Raw genomic sequence first — 22,762 nt, 5'->3', positions numbered from 1 at the left:
TCTAGATAGCAGGGCCTACTCTTCATTGCGGTGCATGGGCGTCTCATCGCAGTGGCTTCTCTTGTTGCAGAGCACAGTCTCTAGGCGCTCAGGCTTCAGTAGTTGTGGCTCACGGGCTCTAGACCGCAGGCTCAGTAGTTGGGGTGCACGGGCTTAGTTGCTCTGCATCATGTGGGATCTTCCTGGACCAGGGCTGGAAACCTGTCCCCTGCATTGGCAAGGCAGATTCTTAACCACTGTGCCACCAGGGAAGCCCAGGATAAAATTTTGAATCTAGGGGTCAGTAAAGAGTTTTTAGACTTGACATCAAAAGCATAATCCATAAAAGGAAAAACTCATAAATTGCACCTTGTCAGAATTAAAAACTTTTGCTCTGGAAGGACCTCGTGAAGAGGATGAAAAAAAACTACAGACAAAGGAGAAAATATTTTCAAACCACAAGTCTGACAAAGGACTGGTATATTGAATATATGAAGAACTCTCAACTCAGCAGTTTAAAAAACAATCCAATGGGTCAAAAGACATAAACAGACATTTGACTAGAGAGGATATACAGATGACAGGCAGATGAAAAGACGTTCAGTAACGTTAGCCATTAGGAAAATGTAAATTAAAACCACCATGAGTTACCACTATGCACCTATCAGAATGCATAAAGGTAAAAATAGAACAACAAATGCTGGCAAGGATGCACAGAGACTAGATGTGTCATCCACTGTAAAACTGGAAAGCCGTTTAACAGTTTCTCTTTAAAAAACATGGAACTACTGTGACTCAGTAACTGTACTTTTGGACATTTAACCCAGAGAAGTGAAAACTTAGGTTCACAAAAACCTATACCCGAACATAGCAGCTTTATGCATAATGGCCAAAAACTGGAAACACTCCAGATGTCCTTCAGTGGACAAATGGTTAAATAAACTAGTACATCCATACCGTGAAATACTATTCAGCAAAAAATGGGAACAAACTATTGATGCAAGCAACAACTTAGATGAATATCTAGAGAATTATGTTGAGACAGAAAAGTCAGTTGCAAAAAGTTGCATCCTCTATGTTTCCATTTATAATACATTCTTGAAATGGCAACGTTATAGAAATGGAGAACAGATTAGTGTTCTTGTCAGGGGTCAGAGATGGGGGAGGGGTACCAAGGGAGATGGCTGTGGCAATAAAAGGGCAACAGGGATCCCTGTGGTTACAGAAATGTTGTGTATCTTTTTTTTTAATATATATTTTTTAAATATTTATTTGGTTTTGCTGGGTCTTAGTTGCAGCAGGTGGGCTCCTTAGTTGTGGCTTCCAGGCTCCTTAGTTGTGGCATGTGAACTCTTAGTTGTGGCATGCATGTGGGATCTAGTTCCCTGACCAGGGATCGAATCTGGGCCCCCTGCATTGGGAGGGCAGAGTCTTAACCACTGGCCACCAGGGAAGTCCCAAAATGTTCTGTATCTTGATTTTATCAATGTCAGTAGTCTGGCTGTGATATTATGTTATAGTTTTACAAAATGTTACCACTGGAACAAACAAGGGGCACACAGGATCTCTGTTTACTTTTTGCAGTTGCATGTTAAGCTACAATTATTTCAAAACTAAAAGTTTAATTTAAAAAAATAAAAGCATATCTGCCCTTCCTGTGCCAGAGAGTCACAGTAAGTATGAAAGGGGGTGCAACCTGGGATGTGCTGTGTCACAGTGGGTGCACATGATAGCAATGAGCCATGCCTATCGCTATGTTTATTTTGACTTATGTATTCAGTATATCTACCTTATCCAGAAAGTATTTATATGTACGACACAGAGAATACAGCCAAAATTTTGTAATAACTGTAAATGGAAAATAACCTTTAAAAATTGTATAAAAATTAAAAGTTCAAGTAAAAAAATAAATTCAAAAAGTATCTGGGGCTTCCCTGGTGGTGCAGTGGTTAAGAATCCACCTGCCAATGCAGGGCACAAAGGTTCGAGCCCTGGTCTGGGAAGATCCCACATGCCGCGGAGCAACTAAGCCCATGCACCACAACTACTGAGCCCACGTGCCACAACTACTGAAGCCCTGTGCTCCTCAACAAGAGAAGCTACCGCAATGAGAAGCCCATGCACCGCATCAAAGAGTAGCCCCCGCTCACCACAACTAGAGAAAGCCCGTGCAGCAATGAAGACCCAACACGGTCAAAAATAAAAAATAAAGAAAGAAAATAAATTTTTTTTAAAAAGCATCTACAGTAGTTTTGGACTTACCTGGTAGTGCAGTGGTTAAGAATCCGCCTGCCAATGCAGGGGACAAGGGTTTGAGCCCTGGTCTGGGAATATCCCACATGCTGCAGAGCAACTAAGCCCATCCGCCACAACTACTGAGCTTGCACTCTAGAACCCGCAAGCCACAACTACTGAGCCCACGTGCCACAACTACTGAAGCCCGTGCTCCACAGCAAGAGAAGCCACCGCAATGAGAAACCTGTGCACCGCAACGAATAGTAGCCCCCGCTCACCGCAACTAGAGAAAGCCCGTGTGCAGCAAGGAAGACCCAACGCAGCCAAAAATAAATAAATAGAAATAAATTAATATTTTTAAAAAAGTATTTACAGTAGTTTTATATTTAGTCATCTTTATAAAGTTCATCTATCCATTCACCAGTGTTTTTCTTTATTTTTTTATTGAAGTATAATTGATTTACGATGTTAATTTCTGCTGTACAGCAGTGTGACTCAGCTATATACATATATACATTCTTTTTTATTATCTTTTTCATTATGGTTTATCCCAGGATATTGAATATAGTTCCCTGTGCTATACAGCAGGAACTTGTTTATTATTCAGTGTTTTGTGGGGGCTTTCTTAGTGGTAATCACCATACTGGGAATAAAAGATTGGAAAAGAAGTGTGATATGGAGCTCAGCCTGGGCACTTCCATTTCACGTGTGAATAGAGTCGATCATAGGATGGGTCTGGAGTTGGTGTTTGTTTTTTAAAGCTTTGTTTTTACTGTAATGTATTAATTTTATATTTTTAAATTTCAAGAGACTCATAAAGGTTCTGGTGTTTGGTTTTGGAACATGGTTTTCAACGATTAAGACAACTTTTTCCCCACATTTGACTATCAATTTGGAAAGTATTTTACAATTATCAAGTGAAGAAAAACAAAACCTAAAAGTTGCAGGTTAAATTTTATTGAGACCTTTCTGAGGACTATTGCCCAGGAGATAGCTTCTCAGATAACTCTGAAGAATGCTTCAAAGAGGTAAGGGAGGAGCCAGGATATGTAGGAGTTTTTGCTGAAAACATGTAGTTGAACATCAAAATATTACTGCTAATCACAAAAAATAGATACCTTAAGTTAATGATTTTTGTGCTTTTGTGTGTACGGGAAGATGCAAGGTCTGGGCCCATTGAAATTATTCCTTAGATAGGCATCTTAGATATGCAACTATCTAGGGCCAGTATCCAGAGCACACAATGTTTGCTGTTTGTCTCCATCCTGAATTTGCCTTAGGGCTCACCATAGGGGAGTAGGGGGCGCTGCAGTGGCTGATGGCTTGATGGCAGGCTAGGGCAACATACGATATTTACTGGAATGGTAGGCAATGTTCCCTTTCCACACAATCAATGTTAATTCTTAGTTTAATTGGCAGCATTTTTTTCTTGATAATACATAAAATAATAGTTTATCTTGTACTTTAGTGGCATCTTAAGCTTGATGAGATCTGGTAATGATGTCTAAAACCAACAATTTTTGCAATTTTCATCTGAATATTTTAGCTGTCCTAATTTTATTAATAATTTTATTATTAAACAGTTTGCGGGGAGGCTTTTTTTTTCTTTAGAGTAACTGTTAACAGTTTGAGGTCCTCATGGTAAATTCTGTGACATTTTATGGTGATAATATATTACTTACATATTACCCAAGTATTGAAACCTCATTTCCCCTTATTTTTTTTTCTTTGTTTTTCAAGTGTCAATATACAGTATCTGGTTTTATGACAAGAATGACTGTCACCGCATAGCCAAACTCATGGCCGAGTAAGTATTTCTGTTTACACCATAGATTTAATTAGTGATATATGGGAGATGAAAAAATTACTTTTCCCCTTTCTCTTTGTTACTGGAGTCCACTAACTCGTATTTTCCCCTGATTTCCTGTTATTGTCAAAGTTTTGAAAAAGGCAGCAAAGCTTAAAGTAATCTAAAATTATCTATAATCCTACTACTTACTAGCATTACCGTTTTTGTCTGTTTGATTCCAGTCTTTTTCTTTACATGTACCTTGGGTTGATGTGTGTGATTGTTTCTTACGTCCACTGAGAGAACAATGCACAACATAAAAGTTGTGAGTTAATTTTTATTCAGTGACCTTACTGAGCGCTATAGCCTGGGAGATAGCCTCTCAGAGAGCTCTGAGGAACTGCTCCCAGGAGGTAAAGGAGGAGCCAGGATATATATGAACTTTTTTTTAATATATATACATCAGAAAAAAATCATCTACTTAAGATGTTACCACCAAGAGGAAAATACCATAGGAAAAAATATATTTACATAATTGAAACCAGCTAAAGACTACTTTGTTTTTAAACCAAAAAGGTAAGAAAAAAAAGAATTCAAAATATGACCCTCAGCAATAGTAACAAGAATTTTAAAATACTTTAATAAAAAAAAAAAAAGGGAGCTAGAGAATGGAATGCCAAAAGAATGAGGATATATGAACTTTTTTGCTGAGAAAAACATGTAGTCAAGCATCAAAAGATTACTGCCAATAGCAAAGAACAGACATCTCAAGTTGATGATTTTAGTGCTTTTCTATGTATGAGAAGATGCAAGAATCTGGAGTCATTGAAATGATTCCTTAGATGTGCATCTTAATCTAAGGACCAGTATATCCAGAGCACAGAATGTTTCCTGTTTTTCTCCATTCTGAATTCCTCTCAGGGCACACTCTCTGTGGGCAACTGCAGTAGCTATAGGCTTGATGTTTCTTAAACTGGAATGGCAAGCAACACTTTTTTCTTTACACTTACAAAAATGAGATCATACTGTACATCCTACTTTTCATGTCAACAGCATTTTTCCAGGGCATTCTAGTATTTATAATGACTGCATTGTATTCAGTCCTGCAGACAGATCATAATTTTACTGTTAAACATGTGGTTAGAGCCATTGAACTGCCTAGCTCCAGAGGGTATCCTCTACATCCAGTGCACAGCCTAACCACCACATGCAGTGGATCTGACTTAGGTTCTCTCCAGATTTCCACTGTAGCAGGTAGAACTGTGTTCAGTAACTGATAGAGAACTTCTGCACACATCCGTGGCTACTTCCTTTAAGAGAACTTATTTTTGACACAGATTCTAGGTTTAGTAGTCCCCAATTCTCTAATGGATTATGTTCCAGGAGAGTTCTTATAAACCAGAATCTTGGAATTTGGAAAGTAATTTTCATTGGATTGATGTTCTGAGGGATGGTTCATCGACCTTTCTCAGACTGGCCCACAGAAGCCACCCCTCATGTGGCTTATCTGTATTGCTGGTATTGCCCTTCTGGTTTCTGGGAGCCCAAGACACTTAGGTGCTAGAGGGGCCTGAGGTGCTACAGAGCTCTGGACAAACTGATGCAGTGGGCGGCAAGTTCTGGTGCACTTATATTTCCTTTGCAATTTTTGCCTGAATCTCCTCAGAAATGCAGACCTCTCTTTCCGCTCTGTCAAATCAAAATTCCCTTTGCTCTCCTGCAAGGTTTTTACCTACATGCCTGGGGGAAAACAGTCTTAATTTTCTTTTTAACAGTCTAATTTTAAACTAATTCTTGTAAAAGTGTAAATAATTAGGCCCAAAATCTCAGTTCCAGGTATATTTGCATTTTAAAAGAAGTGCACATGGCTAAGGCCACGTTTTAGTCCAGGACTGCTAACATGTCTCAATTGGATGTTTATCTGCTTCCTGCTTTGTTTGCTGTAGCTATGAGCCACTGGCAGGCCATGTTTATTACTGTGTGCACCCCAAGGACATTGTTCCTTATGAACTTGTGTCATTCATTTGAAAATGTGTTGTTGGCTCTCTAGAACCAGACTTTCTTTTTAGAACAACTTTTCTCTTAAAAAAAAAAAAAAAAAAAGATAAACTTTTTTTTACAAACCCATTTATTTGACTATTTTGTAGTTCTGAAAGTGACGGCAGAGGCAGCTTCTGATAACTTCGAAGACAAAGATTTGTTGATTCTTGGTTGTCCTGAAATCCAGAATATTTTTCTTAAATATCTATGCTTTGGAATATATTAATATATAGACTTTCTCCTGCAGATTGAGAGCTTTTGGGCCCAAAGTGAGAGAACCTGGCTCTTGCAGAACTAACAGCTATTTGCAGGAAACCATTTTGAGCTTTTTTCTCTCTCAGGGCAGGTGCACCTAAGGCAAGACTTCAGAATGTAGATAAAGCAGAAGACTGAAGGCCTATCTGAAACTATTGTATTGAGCCTAGAAATAGGATGAGAAAGTAGAAACAGGAAGCAAAAAGGAAAAAGAAGGGCATTCAGGGTTCCTTCACTAGAAATGTCCAAAAGAGGGACATTTGCTTAAGCTTTAAGCTTGTTTTACTAGAAGCAGGGGTGGTATTGAAACTGATTAGTGAATGCCCTCATGAAACTGTTGATAGTGAGTTTTCAAGTGTCTGGCCTATTTATGGCTGAAGAGAATACCTAATGTTAACATTAACTTTGTGATAAATGGTGTTCTGGTCACCAAAGATAAAAAGGTTACTTTACCCTTCTCTGCTCTAACTTTGCCTGCATACAGCCTCTATTTGCTACATATTTCAGAATATCACCTCTCTTAACCAGAAATACAGGTAAAATTCTTTTGGGCATATTGTGCATCTAAATAAAAGTGCCCATTATTGCCCGTTCTGTTAAGTCTAGTTCTTATCACTGTTTTGACAGCCACAATATAATAAAAATTCTTCAAGTAAAAAATTGATTTATTCCAAAAGGTGTTAATAAGAACTGAGAAGCTATGTAGGAGAGCAAGAAGGTGGATTCAGGCTGATGTGGCCTATGACTGAGTATTAACTAATTAGTCATTTTTAATAGTACTCTTTTTTCCGATTATTAAAAGAGTGCCTGTTAATTATGGAAAATGAAGAGAAGTACAAAAAAAGAAAGTGAAATCGCTTGTAATCTACCATCAAGAAATAACCAATGTAGATCTCTCCAGTCTTTTTTTCCTTTGCAACAGGCCTCACAGTTGTCACAATACAGTATTTCTTTCCCAAGAGTTGATTACCAGTATGGATATAAATGAAACAATATTCTAATTGGTCTGATCCTCATATCACATGCCTGTCTTCTTTCAGTCTGCCATCAAGTCCATGATTCTACATTTGTTTTATAAATAATAATCCTATTAAGAGCTGTAAGAATCTAAATAGAGAAATGACACCATTACCTTAAAGCAGCACTTTCCAAATAAGAATCCTGCTTCAAGAGAAGATTCTACGGTCAAATAAATTTGGGGAAATCTATAAGCCCATCCTTGGAGAATCGTAATACATTTTAGCATGTTAAAAACTCAGAATGTTTTTGCTGTTTAAAAAAAAATCTGTTTAATATTGTTTAACCCAGTATTTTCAAATAAAAGAACCATCCCACACACACTACTGGGAGTTCCTGGACAGGCTGTTTTAAAGCAGTAAAGCTGACACTGGGTGGCCTGTTGTTGTCCTACTCCTCTTAGTCCATAAAAACAAGCCTTTTGCTACTGAATTGTTTTATTGCCTGTCATCATCACTGTCTGAAAGTTCTCAATTAATATGATTATCAAGTTGTGGCTGTACCTATAATATCCCATGGCAGGTAGGCCTATTCATTACAGTTGGGATTGAAACCTGAATGGATCTTTAAAAGAAAATAAGACTAGTTGCCTCATTAAAATTTATTACTTTTATTTCAAGCTTGAAGAAAAATATAAGAAACAATAAAATATCCATGTGCTCACCACCCAGCCTTCAGTTTCTCACATTTTGCTATAATTGCTTCAGACTTTAATATGTGGCAGGGGAGAGAGGATGTTCCTAAGAAATGAAACCCCTCAGATAGATTTGAAGACTGCAACCCTCGACTTAGACCTTGACTTTTCATGCTTTATATATTTTCAAGTGCAGAATTAGCTTAAGCAGCACCAAGCAAAATAAAGAGCATCACCACAGTCACCCTAACCTCAGTCACCCACTTAGTGATTTTTTAAGGAGAGAACAAGGGAAATCTTTTTTTGCTTTAGTGCTATCGTTAACTTTTGAAGATTCACCAAGACCTCCGTTTTCAAGAAGCTGATCTTTCTCCTTGCTACCCCATTATCAATACACACTCTCCCCAGGGGTTGTTCAACTGTGCAGCCTTCCTTGGTCTTGGTGGCATTGTCCATTTTCAAATTTACTTCACCAGTTAGTTTGACTGATTTTGACATACTTTTAAAAAAGAGAGAGAATGAGATAATTCAGTAGAGTTTTAAAGGTACCTACTTTTACCCACTCTGGAAAGGAATTCTGTATTTTTGGCCTTCTGACAGTGAAATATATTGGTTGGTACTGTTGTGAGTGAGGTGGCGAAGTAGGTAGTCGAATACTCCTGGGATGGGGTAACCGAGGCTCTGTGTTTTGTATTGTGAGGACAGTGTTACCATGTGGCATTCTTCCTGTATCCTTGGAAGATGGACAGCAAAAGAGTTCTTGGGTCAGATTGTATCAAAAGAGGTCTTTCTAAAACTTGGTTCTCCTCCTGTAGCGTGGTAGAAGAGGAGACACGGCGGTCCCAGCAAGCAGCTCGGGATAAGCAGAGTCCCAGCCAGGCCAACGGCTGCAGTGACCACAGGCCCATCGACATCCTGGAGATGCTAAGCAGAGCCAAGGATGAGTATGAGAGGGTGAGACTCTGCATGCTGAGTGGGAGAACTAAATTAGGGAGGAGGAGACCTACGGGGGGCTCGTGGGCTGGGGAAGTCACCTCCAGGGCCAGCGGGAATAAGTATTTCAAAAAGAAAACATGTCTTATAATTTTAAGCCTAAAAGATAAGGAAAGACATTTTCTTACCTCAGAAAATTTAGAATGCTCTTTTTCTATTCCTGTAAAATTACTGTGGGAGAAAATGATCTTGGACTGCAGGAGTTAGCCTGTAGCAGGTAGTTCTGGAAAGGTTTTACGCCTCTTCTTCCACCCTGCAGGCTCTGCTAGGTCTTGGGAATTTATGTGGTTTTTGAAAAGTACTCTGATAACTTGCACCCTGTAATACCAAAGCATATAATTTATGATCTGTAATTGGTGCTAGGTGCACAACCCTCATAAAGCATCATTTGGAATATTACCCAAATGAGAGGCTTTTCTAGAATGCTTTTTTTTTCTTTCTGTTTTGTATTTTAGTTTATTTATTTATTTAAGCCTCGCCACATGGTTTGTGGGATCTTAGTTCCCCGACAAGGACTGAACACAGGCCCTCAGCAGTGAAAGTGCAGAGTCCTAACCACTAGACCACCAGAATTCCCTGGGTTTTGTTTGTGTTTTTTTAAATACTTATTTATTTATTCATTTGGCTGCGCTGGGTCTTAGTTGCGGCATGTGGAATCTAGTTCGCTGACCAGGGATCAAACCTGGGCCCCGTGCATTGGGAGCACGGAGTCTTAGCCACTGGACCACCAGGGAAGTCCCTCCCTGTATTTTAGTTTAAAAGTTAATCAATAACATTTTCTCCCCAAAGTTGAATTAAATGGAAGTTGTGGTGCATTCATTAATTTATTCAATACATACTTATGAACTGTCCACTATGTGCCAAGCAGTGGGCAGTTCCTCAGTGGTCTTCAAACTTTGTGGCTTTGGAACTGTCCTGGCTTTTCACCTGACATCGGCACTTCAAAGCCCCACGCTTCCTTGGAGTGAGGTGGAAGGTTTCCACTGCTGCACTTTGTTTCAGCAGAATTGTAATTGTCATCTTGCTCTTTACTAACATTGGGTTAAGTTAAGCTTTTTTTGTTTAATCTTCACCTCACCAAAAGTTAAAGGAACAAGGTGTGAAAAACAGTAAGACTGTAGCTCCCTTAACAGTTCTCTAACACTGGCCTCTACGTTGTTAACAGGTGGTCCTTGAAAAGAGGTTCTAATTGGTCAAATGAGTTAAGAAAACATTGTTAGAATGGCTTCTCCTCCCCCATCTTCTTGGGGCATTACAGTGCTCAAGACTCTGAGAGGTCCCACAATAAACAAAACAGTAACCTCAAGTTCCAGATTGACTTGACTACAGGACCATTTTTCACATACTGCCCTTTAACATCTCAAGAATCTGGAGTTCGGGGAACAAACTTTGGAAACAGTGCTCTAGAAGGTAGTTGCCCCTAATTAACAGTCATATTCACCATAAACTACAACAAATCTTCTATGTTCAGACACCAAAGGTCCCACCTCCTGGGCAGAGAAATGTACTTAGAGCCCATGAGAAGTTTCAGTTTGTACCAAATTCCTCAGCGTCTCATAGAGAATTACGAAGAATCTGTGGATCTGTGAAAATTAATATAGGAAAAGCAGTCATCTCTATAATGAATTCCTTGATTCTTCGGAAACTAGATGAGATTAAATTCAAGAATCATTTGTAAACTTTTAGGTTACCATATATTACCATAAATTCCCTCTCATATCCTTAATGAGATATGGGTTATCTACATAGATGCCTTGTTCTGTTTTTATACAGACCTTTTGGTGTTCTGACAACAAGTAACTAATAAGTTCCGAGCTCTGTCACCTCTTCCCAGTGATGAGTAGATCAAGGTGCCACACAGGATAGGAAGTATAGGCACTGTACACTAGAGCAGACACTCCAGGAGATGGCTCACCTTCCCCCTCAGGCTGAGAAGCGAGTAATCTCCAAAGGAAAGAAAGAACTAAAGCCTTGTTTTTCTACACAGAGCTGTAAAGGAACTCTAGGTCACATGAGCAGAATAAAAATCTGACACGGGGCTTCCCTGGTGGCGCAGTGGTTGAGAGTCCGCCTGCCGATGCAGGGGACGCGGGTTTGTGCCCCGGTCCGGGAAGATCCCGCACGCCGCGGAGCGGCTGGGCCCGTGAGCCATGGCCGCTGAGCCTGCGCATCCGGAGCCTGTGCTCCGCAACGGGAGAGGCCACAGCAGTGAGAGGCCCGCGTACCGCAAAAAAAAAAAAAAAAAATCTGACACGATTTCTAGTTAATAAACATAGCAAAAGTAGAAAATATGGAAAGTGCAGTAATTACTGTTGTAAAGAAAATTCTTCCATGGTGTGGAATAAATGAAATTTCTGTGGTTGGATTAAGACTAAACCTTTGGGAATTTAGTTAAATCTTTGATATTTACTTCATAATATGTTCTTTCTATTTTTGAAAACCGTCCATAAATAGGTGGCGCGTCCTTAAACAAGAGTTTTGTTTCTTGTCTGCACTTGCCTATCATCTAATCAAATGGAGTTAGTATTAGCAGTGGCCCATGAATTCACATCTTAGTGTTTGGATGGGCTCTTCTCTGGTGCCGATGGTTCCAGATGGACCCTTTATCTTTAGGTAGAGACTTGGGAGATTGATAGTTTCAAGGGCAGGGGTACAAGCTAGGCCTCAGTGATGGAATTTAACCCCAATTCTAAATCTCCCCTGTCCAGTGTATATAATACAGTGAATGAAATTCCAGACTTTTTTTTTTTTTTTTGGCTGCGTCGGGTCTTAGTTGCGGCACACGGGCTCTTCTGCTTTGTTGTGGTGTGCAGGCTTTTCTCTAATTGTGAGATGCAGGCTTAGTTGCCCCTTGGCATGTGGGATCTCAGTTCCCCAACCAGGGATCGAACTGGCGTCCCCTGCATTGCAAGATGGATTCTTAACCACTGGACCATCAGGGATGGAAATTCCAGACTTTTGAGTGAGGAATTTATAATAGAGACTATTTGAAAATAAAAACACTTTATAATAAACATTTTCTCCCCAAGTCCTATAGTAGTTTGTTTTAACCAACTTTCTGGGGTTTTTTTATATTTATTTATTCATTCATTTATTTATTTATTCATTCATTTTGGCTGTGCCGGGTCCCAGGTGCAGCACACAGGATCTTCGTTGCGGCATGTGGGATCTTTTTAGTTGCAGCACATGGACTTCTTAGTTGCGGCATGCACATGGGGTGGAATCCAATTCCCCAACCAGGGATCAAACCCAGGCCCCTTGCATTGAGAGTGCGGAGTCGTACCCACTGGACCACTAGGGAAGTCCCCCAACTTTCCTGTTTTTAATGTAAAGAAAGATAGCTGAAACACAGGCCTTGACTAAGGTTGGCCCATTCTGAGTCACATCTAGCCACAGGATGTAATCCTAGATTTTGGTAGGGATTTTTTTGTTCTTAAAAAAATAGGAACACTTAGTTTTCTTATTATGTAAGCAGTGCATATTAATTATAGAAGACTTTATATTTTAAAATTATAATAAACGGGAAAAAAAATAATTCCACCACCTAGAAATAATTGCTACTAATGCCTTGTTATTTATCCTTCTACAAATTTGTCTAAATATGTCCCAATGTGTGTGATAATATTTAAGTACACAGTTTTATTAACTAGTTTTAAAACTACTTTTTCATTAACTGTTTTGTAACCTAATTTTTTTCCAAAGAACAGTATCTTTTTGTGACAGTATTTATCTCACAGGGAGTCCCTGGGAGAGTTCATTTGGTAGAATGAAAAGCTTTTGAAAAAGCAAACTGTGATGTTAATAGTTGTATATTTTTATTTCTGTGCCTTATATAAACAATATCCTAGATTTTTCTAATTCTGTTTAAGAACTCAGAAGTATACCTTTGGTAGCTGTCTTGTTATTAATTAGCATTAATTTTCTCTTAAGATAAGTTACTTGAAATGGGATTGGTAAATCAAAGGATTTTGACATTTTTAAGGTTTTTACCAAATACTGTAAAATTATCTTCCCAAAAGTTTGTTTGTGGGACTTCCCTGGTGGTGCAGTGGCTAAGAATCCACCTGCCAATGCGGGGGACACGGGTTCGATCCCTAGTCCAGGAAGATCCCTCATGCCTCGGAGCAGCTAAGCCTGTGCACCACAACTACTGAGCCTGCACTCTAGAGCCTGCAAGCCACAACTACTGAGCCCACATGCTGCAACTACTGAAGCCCACATGCCTAGAGCCTGTGCTGCACAACAACAGAAGCCACCTCAATGAGAAGCACGTGCACCACAACAAAGAGTAGCCCCTGCTCAACAACAACTAGAGAAAGCACGTGCGCAGCAATGAAGACCCAACGCAGCCAAAAACAAAATTAAAAAAAAAAAAAAATGTTTCTTTGTGATTGTCCATTTCCCCCAATTCTTATGAATACTGGTTACTATCATTAACAAACAAACCCAAAATAAACCCTCAAAAATAAATAAATAAACAAACAAACAAACCTTCCGAGAACAGCCCTGCATAAGTGTAATAAAATATTTGAAGTTCTGGAAACCTTTTAAAGTACAACCCATCTTATAGCTTATGTTGAGTTAAGTAAGTATTGCAGACTCACATGTCCCAAAACCAGGTGGGCCACAGTGGCGCCCACAGTGAACCAGAGTGGAAGTAAAACCAACAGAGAGCCTGTCCCTGTGTCATCTGGTCAGTTGCAGCTCAGCTATAACCAGTCATTACCAAATGGGCTGGTGTGCCAAATTATTCAGCTTCTCTCTGAAAAATGACAAGCCAGGATTTTTATGTGAAAATTTCCAATTTTAAAGATGCTCCTGAACATTTGCACCTTCCATCTTAAGAACTTGTTGTGAGCAGTGTTTTCAGTTTATATTGGGTTGGCCCAAAAGTTCGTAACATTTTGTGGAAAAACCGGAACGAACTTTTGGGCCAACCCATTATATTTTCTCTAATACAATTCAGTTCCAAGGATTCCCCATAAGTTGTTGATACTGGTTGATGGTGGTGTTGCACAAAGAGGTATGTTAGAAGATAAGACAGTTCATAAGCTTTCACAGACTATTTCACCTCTGCTTAAATGCGTAACATTGAGTAAATGGTGTTCTGAAATAATACAAGGACTAAGTCATTTGAATAGAAAAAAAATGCATATTATCCATTCATTTCACATTCAGTACCTACTCCTGCACTAGGCACATATCTTTATAATATGGTGTCAAGAAAGTTAATCTGTCTCTGACCTAAAGTTTGGAGCTTCTGTTTTTAAAAAGTCCGGTCCCTTGACTGTTCTAAACTGGTTTTGGTGTCTATTTTGACACAGATAATGCTCACTAGATGCTCGATTATATAGCCTAAATACATAAGTTTCTAAAAATTCCATGTCCGTCTAGTGATCATTTTTTTAGGATTCTTTCTAAGAACAAAGATACAAGTTAACAGGAATTTTTAAACACTTTATTACAATGTTTTGTCATCTGTGATAGTGATGTTTAGAGACTTTTTTTTTAATTTATTTATTTATTTTGGCTGTTCTGGGTCTTAGTTGCAGCATGCACGCTTCTTAGTTGCGGCATACATGCGGGATCTAGTTCCCCGACCAGGGATCAAACCAGGCCCCCTGCATTGGGAGTGCAGGGTCTTACCCACTGGACTACCAGGGAAGTCCCTAAAGACCTTTTTAATTTAATTTTTTAAATATATGATGGTATTAGAGTACTTGTACATTCATATGTCCAAAAAAATGAACCTCAACCTAAATGTAACACTTTATACAAAAATCAACTTAAAATGGGTCAGTAGATCTAAATGTAAAAAATAAAAGTACAAAAATTTAGAAGAAATATATATTTACCATATGACCAAGAATTACCACTCCTAGGAATTTACTCTAGAAAATAAAGCTTTTGTCCACACAAAAACCTGTACATGAATGTTTGTAGAAGCTGTATTCATAGTCACCAAAAACTGGAAGCAACACAAATGTCCTCCTATAGGTAAATGGTTAAAAAACTTTAAGATCGTTATGGAAAAAACCCAAATGAACTTTTTGGCCAGCCCGATACATACAACAGCTTGGATGAATCTCAAAGGCATTATTCTAAGTTAAAGAAGCCAGCATTCCATTTATATGACATTCTCGAAAAGACAGAATTAGTGCCAGAGAACAGATCACTGGTTGCCAGGAGTGGATGGAGGGCATGACTGCATTGGGATAGCACGAGGGAGTTTTGGGGGGGTGATCAATATGTTTTATATCCTGATTGTGGCGATAGGTACACAGATAGAACTGTGCACTCCAAAAGTTAATTTCACCATATATTAACTTAAAAAATAAAATGGAAAAGAGTACATGATAAAGTAATGCTATTTGCTTTTCCTTAAAGGGGTTATAAAAACAGCAGTTGTTACTAACACTATTGTCTAAAATCAGGTGCTTGGCTTTCTAGAAATTTTATTGTACAGGTTAATTTACATGTAGGTCCAGAGCAAACATTTGGGGGGATTTTATGCTTGACTTTTAAAATAATATTTCTAGTAACCTTGAATGCTGTTTTGTGAGCCAAAGAATAGCAAGCTTTTCACCTGATATACTTTTCCTTCTAATTTAAGAATCAGATGGGCAATTCAAATATCTCCAGCCCTGGGTTACAGCCAAGTACTCAGATCTCCAATCTGGGAAGCACCGAGACTCTAGAAGAGACGCCATCCGGGTCCCAAGATAAGGTTTGTACAGCTAAAGCCCTAACTTCACCTAAGGTAACCTAACAGAGTCAACATTTTGTAAGGATTTTAATGCAGTACAAGTTTGATTTGTTGTTCATCTGTCAAAGTATGTATGTACAGGCAGCAATGTAATGTCATCCTCTCATGTCATATCCCCTGGTCCATGTAAAACTATCTTGCATCTGGATTTTGCCGTAGCCTCTTGTCTGGTTTCCCAGCATTTGCCCTTGCCACTCCCTCCCCTATTCTTAACCCAGCAGCCAAAGTAATCCTGGTATAACATAAGTTAGATCATGGCCTTCCTCCAGTGGTATCTCATCTCACTCAAATAAAAGCCAGGGTCATGGCAGTGGCTTACAAGGCCCTACCTGATCTGGCCCCCCTAACCCTGGCCTCATCCTCTACCTTTCTGCCTTGCTCCCAGCCTCATTGGCTTTCCTGCCTTTCCACAAATGTGCCACACATGCCCCTGCCTCAGCACAGGCCTTTGCACTTACAGTTCCCTTGGCCTGGAAGACTTCCCTCCTAGAAGTAGCTTGCTTCCTTTCTTCCTTCAGATCTCTAGTGTCTTCCATAAAGGTGAGAGCCTCTCTCACCACCCTATTTTATTTGTTTATTTTTTTAATAAATTTATTCTTTTTTTTTTTTTTTTTTTTGGCTGTGTTGGGTCTTTGTTGCTGCATGTGGGCTTTCCCTAGTTGTGATGAGCGGGGGCTACTCTTCATTGCGGTGCACGGGCTTCTCCTTGCGGTGGCTCCTCTTGTTGCAGAGCACGGGCTCTAGGCACATGGGCTTCAGTAGTTGTTGCGAATGGGCTTAGTTGCTCCATGGCATGTGGGATCTTCCCAGACCAGGGATCAAACCTGTGTCCCCTGCATTGGCAGGAGGATTCTTAACCACTGCGCCACCAGGGAAGTCCCTCACCACCCTTTTTTTTGGCTGCGTTGGGTCTTTGTTGCTGCGCGCGGGCTCTCTCTAGTTGCAGCGAGCAGGGCTAGTCTTTGTTGTGGTGCACGGGCTTCTCATTGCGGTGGCTTCTCTTGTTGCAGGGCACGGGCTCTAGGTGCACAAGCTTCAGTAGTTGTGGCACACGGGCTTTGTTGCTCCATGGCATGTGGGATCTTCCCTGACCAGGGATCAAACCTTGGCCCCCTGCATTGGGAGCAGAGTCTTAACCACTGGACCACCAGGGAAGTCCCAGAAAACCATAGTTTTTTAATTAAACTTTTTATTTTGAGATAATTATAGATTAATATGCAGTTGTAAGAAATAATACAGAAAGATCTATGTTCCCTTTACCCATTTACTCCATTGATAACAGGTTGTAAAATACAGTACAATATCACAACCAGAATATTGATACAATATACCCATCTTGTTCACATTTCCTCAGTTTTATTCATATTCATTTGTGTGTATGTGCATGTGTTTATTGAGTTCTATGCAATTTTATCTCATGTAGAGCTTTGTATGTCTTCCACCACAGTCAAGATACAGAAGACTTCCATCACCACAAGAATCCTCTGTGTTGCCCTTTTGTTATCACACTAACTTACATGTCACACCCTCCCAGCCTTCTTCTGGCATCCCTAACCCCTGGCAGTGACTAATCTGTCTCCAGGTCTGTAATGTTGTCATTTCAAGAATTTTCTATAAATGGAATCATATAATATATAACCTTTGGGGATTATGCTTCTTCACTCAGCATAACTCCTGGAGATTCATTGAAATTGTTATGTATATCAATAGTTCCCTGTCATTGCTGAGTGGAATTAACATTTTTAACCATTAACCTGTTAAAGGACATCTGAGTTGTTTTCAGTTTGGGACTATTATGAATAAAGTTTCCATGAACATTTGTATATAGGTTTTTGTACATAAATTCCCTTTACTCTGGGATAAATGCCCAAGAGTGCAAATGTTGGGTAATTTGGTAATTGCATGTTTTAGTTGAATAGGAAACTGCCCTGCCATACTGTTTTCCAGAGAGGCTGTACCATTTTACATTCCCGTCAGCGATGTGTCTATAAAGTTTTTAGGTATGTAGATGGTAATTAATTTAAACCACATTTTGTATACCACATTCCTTTGCTCCATTTTTACTGTATTTGGACTTAGGATCCTAAAGGTCAAACATATATTAGAAGCAATGCTGTGTTTTTAAAAAATCAAAGAAAAAAGCAGTGCTATATAAAACTTAATTTTTAAAAAATATATGTTAAGAGAGGCAACAAGGGAAGGAGCAGATTCCTTCTGGTCTGGTTTATCAGCCAGTGGGCCAGTCACTTCCCCTTTCCTTCTGAATCATGGGATTAAGGATTCTTGCAGTGCCTAACTCACAGACTTACTGTGAGATCCAAATGAAGAAATGGACCCCCAGAAACTCCATTTTATAGCCAAAGTGACAGCATTTTGTAAAATACTGAGATCTGGATATTGTCAGAGCCATGTCTAAAATTAGCTAAAATCCATAATCGGCCCTGCAGGCAGATTGTATGTTGGTTTAGTAACACTGCCATCTAGTGCTGAGGAGCAAGTAATGCTGTCAAGCCTTACTAGTATTAAATTTTATTTCAGTTTCATAATTTACTTATTAAAATTCCCTTGGGACTATTTCTCTAGTTTGTTTTGTATTGTTTTTTTTGGTTCCTGTGGTTAACAATAATCATATCTTCTAGTGTGCCCAGGGCACTATCAGGTAGGAAATCTGACATGGACACAATAAATCCAAACAGAAATATGAAGTTCTCTAAACAGCAAGAGCTATGGGGTGAGGAAGGAACAATGGAAAACCTGATACAGTTTTGTTGTTGTTTTGTTTCTTGGGGGTTTTTAAATATTTATTTATTTATTTGGCTGTGCCGGGTCTTCATTGTGGCACGCGGGATCTTCACTGCAGCATGCAGGATCTTCGTTGCAGCCCGTGTGATAGTTTAGTTGTGGCAAGCGGGATGTTTAGTTGCGGCATGTAGCATCTAGTTCCCTGACCAGGGATCGAACCTGGGCGCCCTGCATAGGGAGCTCAGAGTCTTAGCCACTGGACCACCAGGGAAGTCCCCTGATACAGTTTATTAGAATTTTTTTTGAGTACCATACATGGTGTCACTCATTGAATTCCATTTCCCAGGGGCATGGTCAGACTAAAACTAGATTTAAGTGAGGCATTACAGAACTCAGAACCCAGTCTTTAAAGATGAGTAAAGAATAAAATTTCACCTTTTCTATGGATGATGGAAGATGAATCCATGAATAAATAAGCCCAGCTACTAGAGGAATGCAGCCAGTTTTTCTTGTCAGAGGCAGAGAAGTGTAGAGAGGGTCCTGTCCAACTCAGAGACTATAAAGCTTTGGGGAGTTTGTGTGGAGACGCATGCTCTGCCTACTCAGCCTCTTGCGACTGATTCAGCCAGTTACATATTTCCAAAAGTTGGTACCTTTTGACTTGTATCCACCTCTTAGATATTCAAGTCTTAGCTGCACCTCTGTTCCCCAGAGGATCATATCACCATTCAGTTGAGTAGGTAGTCTATCATCTGCTTGATGGACATCTCAGGATGGTGGCATAATGGTTAGGGATATGGACTGTCTTGTTAGAACTAGGTTGGAGCCTGGTTCTGTTGTTGTACTTGGTCATCATCTATAAAATGGCAATAATAATAGTACTGCCCTCACCGATTAATAGAGTAATGCGTGTAAAGTGTGTAGCACAGGGCCTCATGTGTAATGAGCGTTCTGTCTATGATGACTCTTATTGCTCTCGTAACCTCATTTATTCTGCCTCATGTGAGATACCTCTGAAACCCTAAAGCTTTACCACACACCCTATTCCAGAGAAAGTCTGAGAATCTGTCTCTGGCCTGGCAGAAGCTGCAGGGAGGCAGCATGGAGAAATTGGAAACTTTCTGCTGCTTTTGCCGTCAGAGTTCAGCATTCTACCATATGGTTTCATTATTTATTTACTTATTTATATTTATTTAGGCTGTGCCAGGTCTTAATTGCGGCACGAAGGATCTTCACTGAGGCATGCGGGATCTTTTAGTTGCAGCATGCAGACTCCTTAGTTGCGGCATTCGAACCCTTAGTTGCAGCATGCATGCAGGATTTAGTTCCCCGACCAGGGATCAGACCCGGGCACTCTGCATTGGGAGTGTAGAGTCTTACCCACTGGACCACCGGGGAAGTCCCATTTTTTAATATGAAGTAGATTTCATACCATTAGAAATACCAGTTTGGGGGACTTCCCCGGTGGTCCAGTGGTAAAGAATCCACTTTCCAATGCAGGGGACTCAGGTTGGATCCCTGGTCAGGGAACTAAGATTCCGACTAAGATCTGTGGGGCAACCAAGCCCGTGTGCCACAACTACCAAGCTCTCGTGCCTCAACGCTAGAGCCCGCCCTCGCGCCACAACTACAGAGCCCACACGCTCTGCAGCCTGCACACCACAACTAGAGGGAAGCCCACGTGCTGCAACGAAAGATCCCGCATGCCTCAACAAAGATCCTGTGTGCAGCAACTAAGACCTAACGCAGCCAAATGAAAGAAAGAAAGAAAATAAATAAATATATATATTTTTTTTAATGGAGGATTTAGAGAGACTTTAAAAAAAAATACCAGTTTTTTTCAGCAGTCTTAGATGTATGTATTAATTCAGTAAATATTTATTAAATTTATACTTCAAAGTAAGCCCTGTTTTTCTATACTGAAATAAACATTATCATCAAGCCGCATAAGACATTCACCATTCTAATCATCTTGGAAGGTGATTTTTTTTTTTTAATATTTATTTATTTATTTGGCTCTGTCGGGTCTTAGCTATGGCATGCGGCATCTTTCCTTGCGGTGTGCAGACTCAGTTGCGGCCCGTGGGCTAAGTTGCCCTGCAGCATGTGGGATCTTAGTTCCCTGACCAGGGATCAAACCCATGTCCTCTGCATCAGAAGGCAGGTTCTTAACCACTGGACCACCAGGAAAGTCCCTAGAGATACCAGTTTTTAAGTGTAAGTGTAGAAACATTTCACATGTAAATGTGGGTAATGTTAGTTGTTCAAAAGTTGATTTGTGTTCCACTAGATAGGTAAAAATTGCTACCTGGATCATGTCATTTATGAAGCCTAAGGTGTATTTCATGATGAGGCGTCTCCATGTCCTATTGTTTGATTGCTCCTTTTATTATAACATAAAATAGTATTCTTCCCTGGAAAAGACTCTTAAGTTTCTGCAGGACAGTCCCAATGCGGTCTGTGTTTTTTAAAGTAGGTATGTCTAAATGTTGGTTTGTGCGTGTTTATATATATATATATATATATATATATATATATACACATATATATAAAAGAATATGGTGGTTAAGATCTACGTAATTGGGAATTCCCTGGCAGTCCAGTGGTTAGGACTCCGTGCTTCCACTGCAGAGGGCACAGGTTCAATCCCTGGTTGGGGTACTAAGATCCTGCATGCCGTGTGGCGTGGCAAAAAAAAACTACATAATTTGCATTAATGAATAAGAATTAGTGTAGTTTTCCAGCACTTCTTTTGCCAAGCAGTCTTCACCATTTTGTTCTAAACATGATGTGTGAAAAAGGAATTAACACAACTCAAAAATGGGCAAAGGGGTGACTTCCCTGGCAGTCCAGTGGTTAAGACTCCGAGCTTCCACTGCAGTGGGCATGGGTTCAGTCCCTGGTCTGGGAACTAAGATCCTGCATGCTGCATGGTGCAGCCAAAAAATAGTAAATAAATAAATAAAATTTTTAAATGGGCAAAGGGCTGAATAGAAACGTCTCCAAATAACATACACAAAAGGCCAAGTGTTATGGTAATGTAAAATGGTACAGCAGCCCTGGAGAACAGTTTGGCGGTTCCTCAAAAAGTTAAAATGTGGAATTGCCATATGATGCAGCAGTTCTGTTCCTGGATATGTATCTGAGAGAATTGAAAACAAGGACTAAAACAGACACTTTTACACTAATGTTCTATGAAGCATTATTCATAACAGCCAAGAGGTGGAAACAAATTGTCAATCATCAGATGAATGGATAAACGAAATGTGGTATATACATACAATGGAGTGTTATTCAGCCTTTAAAAGGAATGATATTCTGGGAATACCCTGGTGGTCCAGTGGTTAGGATTCTGCGCTTCCAGTGCAGAGGGCACAGGTTTGATCCCTGGTTGGGGAACTAAGATCCCGCAAGCCACGAGGCGCAGCCAAAAAAATAATAATAAAAATAAAAAATAAAAAGGAATGAAATTCTGATACCTGCTACAACATGGATGAACCTTGAAAACATGCTAGGTGAAATTAAGTCAGTCACAAAATGACAAATATTGTATGATTACACTTAAAGTAGGTAGAGTAGGCAAATTTATAGATACAGAAAGTAGAATAGAGATTACTGGGGTCTGTGGGTGGGGCATTGGGGGTGACCGGGAGAGAAGATAGGGAGTTGTTTAATGGGTACAGAGTTTCTATTAGGGTTGATGAAAAACTTGTGTAAATCGACAGCATTGTGAATATTCTGAATGCCACTGAATTTTACACTTAGGTATAAATATGATTAAATTGGTAGCTTTTGTTATGTATATTTTACCATAACTTTTAGAAATGGGAAGGGGGAAGGAATTGTCTCTCTGCTCATCAGCAGACACTTATGATGCCAGGGATCCAAAAGTGAGTAGATCACAGTGTTCAGCCTGGGGTTGGAACCTATGCATTCTACTACAGTTATGTGGTCTGGACAGAGAGAAAGAGACATCTGTCCCATATCAGAATTCATTGTCTATTTCGGATTACTTTGAATGGATTTGAAACGTTACCAGTGAATTCTGAACAAACAGCTGTGCCTTTAATGACTCCTTGCCTCAGGGAACAATGGGGTGATTTATAATAGCACAGCCTCCATATCCCATCAAGTGGTTTTGTTGTTATTATTTTGCATTATAGGGGATGATATTCTAAAAGGATTTAATAGATTTTTAATATCCCCACATATTATTTGATATTCTTTAAAACATATCCACACACAGATTTATCATAATTGCTGTTAAGAGTATATGTGGGGCAATGTGCTCACCAGTCCCGCAGATCTGTCT

General features: G+C 39.7%; 1 protein-coding gene across 1 annotated transcript in view; it reads left to right on the top strand.

Moving 5' to 3' along the window:
- Positions 1-22,762, top strand: part of DCP1A (decapping mRNA 1A) — a 62,487-nt gene that overhangs the window by 25,742 nt on the left and 13,983 nt on the right. The window contains exons 4-6 of the mRNA XM_022572861.2: positions 3,955-4,021; positions 8,765-8,903; positions 15,556-15,669. Of these exons, the coding sequence (XP_022428569.2) occupies positions 3,955-4,021; positions 8,765-8,903; positions 15,556-15,669 (320 nt within the window). The remainder of the gene's footprint in view (positions 1-3,954; positions 4,022-8,764; positions 8,904-15,555; positions 15,670-22,762) is intronic.

This window comes from Delphinapterus leucas, chromosome 10 (assembly GCF_059928025.1).
Source record: "Delphinapterus leucas isolate spDelLeu-1000000601 "Yukka" chromosome 10, BTC_Dleu_Yukka2, whole genome shotgun sequence".
Lineage (NCBI taxonomy): Eukaryota > Metazoa > Chordata > Mammalia > Artiodactyla > Monodontidae > Delphinapterus > Delphinapterus leucas.
This window is presented reverse-complemented; position numbering and strand designations above follow the sequence as displayed.